Genomic DNA, 3,724 nt, shown 5'->3' with positions numbered 1-3,724 from the left:
TGTTCTCGTTCTCATTTGTGATTTTTTTAAAACACTTGGATTTAATTTATAAAACATTGTGTATTTATTGCTTTGTAAATTTGAAATTCCTACCATTATAGACACATTCAAACGTGTTGGAGTATTGCGTTGGCGGTTTTATATTTTAACGACGTTACTGTCAACCGCTAGTTATCGTTATAAAGAGTTTTGATTTATTTAAGATAATTTATTAGTGAAAATAATTTTAGACAATTAATATTCAAAAATGGAGAAGAGAGGAGATTCGACGCCTCAGCAGTCTGTGGTGATGTCACTGGGTGCTGTCGTTTACTCTTGTCCACAAGACTTCTTTACCAGGTACGGTTACACCCGTGACAGTGTCCTAGGGAAAGGTATGATGGGCCAGGTGGTGCTGGCCAAACCTCCAGCTGGTGCCAGCAGTCAGCAATTGGAAGCTGTAAAGACTTTCTCCAAGAAGAGCCAGGACGATGGAGGAGAAAATCGCAAGTATTTTCTCCAAGAGGTTGCTACTCTCCAGCATGTGAAACATAAACACATCATGGGAAACATTGAGGTGAGCAATCTCTCTCTCTCTCTGTCTCTCTCTCTCTCTCTCTCTCTCTCTCTCTCTCTCTCTCTCTCTCCCTCTCCATTTTTCTTTCTTTCATTCTTTTTTTTCTTTCATTCTTTTTTTTCTCCCTTTCTCTCTCTTTTTTCTCTCTTTCTTAACATCTCTCTCTCTCTGTGTGTGTGTGTGTGTGTGTGTGTGTGTGTGTGTGGGTGTGTGTGTGCTGTCTAGTTTTACATAGTTTATCTTTTATTTCATTAATTTATTTATTTACCCTCAGCCCTCTTTCTCCCTCTCCCTCTCTCTCTCTCTCTCTCTCTCTCTCTCTCTCTCTCTCTCTCTCTCTCTCTCTCTCTCTCTCTCTCTCCTAGATAGATAGACAGCATAAACTTTGTCTAGCTTCCCATCACTATTATTCTCTCACATCTAAAATATCTTACCCAGTCAAAAACTCTCTACTATCCTCACCATTCTGTATATCTATCTATATACCTTATCCTCTAACTATCCATCTATATCTCTGTCTCTCTCTCCCTCTATATATATATATATCTATACATCGACCTATTCCATTTATCTCTCTGCCCATTTACGATTACTAATTTGTCTCTCTGTCTATCTATTAAATAGATGATACATTTTATCAATTATACCATCTAATGTGCGGCTATATGGTATGACAATCTCTTAAGGATCGGAAGTTCCTCAGTTCGAGCCTTGTCCGGTGCATAGTTGAGTACTTGGAAAAGGCTCTTTACTTACATTCTTTCACCGTATTCAGGTGTAAAATGAGTACCTGGCCGTTAACAGCGTTGTCTCTGTCCGAAAAACAATGTAATATCGCATGACAAGCGTCATGTCTCGTAATAAATGTTGCTGTTGACTATGGATCTCTTGTAAAGCACTTTGAGCATGTTTTTGTGGATATTGTGCCAAATAAATGCTCGAGTTTTTTTTTAAGTTTTTTTTCTAGCCTAATAGGTGCCATGTCTCGTTCTACATGTTACGTTTTATTGTTGGTCAGGGATCCATTGTAAAGCGCTTTGAGAACGTTTAGTGGATATTGCGCTATATAAAAATCCCACGTTTTAAAAACAAAATTATCTAACTGTCAATCGATCTAGCGATATATTTTGCCTGTTAGTTCCGGGTTTGAGTCCAAAGAAAAGCTCTATACTTAAATTCTGTTATCACACACAAGTGTAAATAGAGTTGGTACCTGGTATGTTCTGTCGGAAAACAAATACGATATACATGCTTCGTTCTACGTCTTAAATGTTTCTATTGGGCTGGAAATGCCTGCAAAGCACTTGGAGCACACTTTAGGGGATAATGCGTTATATAGAAGCTCACGTGGTTTGTTTGTTTGTTTGTTTTTTAATTTGGTTGTTTGTTTTTTGTGTGTGTTTTTTGTTTGTTTTGTTTTGTTTTGTATTTTTCTTCTATTGGCGCTTAAATTAAATAAAGGACAATTACCATAAAATCTATACAAATAAAAAAACGTATTTTGATAATGCTTTCTCGTCGTACATCTTCGGATACGTTGTAAGAAGCACTGACCCACTCACTAGACTAGCAGTCTTGCAATTTGGCTAACGCCTGGGATATTTCAATCTTCTTGTAATGGATATTATTTTATTTTTCAAAAGCTAATGATTTTGTAAAGTGCGGCCAAAACCGTAAAACTCCTTTAAAACAAGCAATGTGATATGTATCCCTCTTTTCCCACTGTCACCAGGCTATGGAATGTCCAAATGAGTACGTCTTATGCATGCCTTACTACAAGAAGGGGAATCTGAAGTCTCACCTGCCCACACTGACCATAGAACTTACAGACAAATACCTGATCCAACTGACCAGTGCCGTCCATCACCTACACAAACGTCATATAGTACACAGGGATATCAAGCCACAGAACGTCCTGATCTCAGACGACGACGATGTCATTCTATCGGACTTTGGCTTGGCCTGTGTGGTTGTGTCCGATTCTAGTTCTTGTGTAAAAAAGTGTGGTACCCGGGGATACATGGCACCCGAGTTAGAGGAACCCAAAGGAAAAAGCATTAATCTCTATAAGGTAAATGTTATTTGTTTGTTTTTGTTTAGTTTTGTTAGGTTTAAAAAAAAAATATCTTCTGCTACCCCCCCCCCCCCCCATATCTTGTTTTGATTCTTTGATTGTATTTGTTGTTGTTGTTGTTTTCTTTTTATTCTTTTGTATTATTATGTCTTTCCTTTTGTTTTTTTCCCCCCTATTTTATATTCTTGTAATAAACCATAGTTCTATAATGCGAATTTTAGCGTTAAGAGAGTTCAAAGCACATTCAAATGTCAACACTGGCTACTTTTTGTTAAAAGATACCCCCCAAAGCATTAAATTCCATGAAGACGGAGTTCATTCCGACTTTTGAAAGGTTAACGAACCAGTATAAAGATTCTAATTCGTTCCAACCAGATACAATACAAGATTGGCGCGTTCGGTCCCATTTATAGAAGTAAGTAATCGTAGTATACTTCTACAGCTGAAGTAATGAGGCTAGAATCACGAATATTTGCTACAGGTAGCTCGTGTTGTATTAAAATAAATCCAGTTATTGTGTTTGTACTTGGTAGGATTTAAATTGCGTCGATGTGGTATAGTGATATGACATTCGCCATAGGACCGGAAGGTCCATGGGTGAGTTCTGTTCTGAGCGGCGCATAGTTGAGTCCTTGGAAAAGGCTCTTTACTCACATTTCCACACCCTACTCAGGTGTAAATTGAGTACCTGACCGTTAACAGCGTTGTCTCTGTCCAAGAAAAAAAATGTAATATCTCCTCATTGGCGTCATTCTTGTCGTACATGTTAAGTGTCCCTATTGGCCGTTGTAAAGCGCTTTGAGCACGTTTAGTCAGATATTGGACTATGTAAATGCTCATTAAAAAATGTCTTTTTTTTTTTTGGTCAAACATCCTCTGTTCATTAATTAAGTATCCCCCCCCCCCTTTCCCCTCTCCCTGTCTCTAGTGTGACATGTACTCCCTAGGGGTAGTATTGTGGAACATGATATTCCGTAGAACGAAAACCCCTGATGGTCTGGACTACCTGGCATGCCTCAGACTCCAGCCTCACATTCCGGAATGCTATAAGACCTTGATAGAGAATCTACTTTGTGAGGATACCGATCTCAGGT

General features: G+C 38.4%; 1 protein-coding gene across 1 annotated transcript in view; it reads left to right on the top strand.

Moving 5' to 3' along the window:
• Window positions 1-247: 247 nt before the first annotated feature.
• Window positions 248-3,724, top strand: part of LOC144963912 (serine/threonine-protein kinase Sgk1-like) — a 4,128-nt gene continuing 651 nt past the window's right edge. Inside the window, exons 1-3 of the mRNA XM_078897857.1 lie at window positions 248-556; window positions 2,289-2,627; window positions 3,559-3,724. The exon at window positions 3,559-3,724 is cut by the window's right edge and continues 75 nt beyond it. Of these exons, the coding sequence (XP_078753983.1) occupies window positions 248-556; window positions 2,289-2,627; window positions 3,559-3,724 (814 nt within the window). The remainder of the gene's footprint in view (window positions 557-2,288; window positions 2,628-3,558) is intronic.

Source organism: Berghia stephanieae, chromosome 2 (assembly GCF_034508935.2).
Source record: "Berghia stephanieae isolate SIO BIC M18660-M18661 chromosome 2, UCSD_Bste_1.3, whole genome shotgun sequence".
NCBI classification, from domain to species: Eukaryota; Metazoa; Mollusca; class Gastropoda; order Nudibranchia; family Aeolidiidae; genus Berghia; species Berghia stephanieae.
This window is presented reverse-complemented; position numbering and strand designations above follow the sequence as displayed.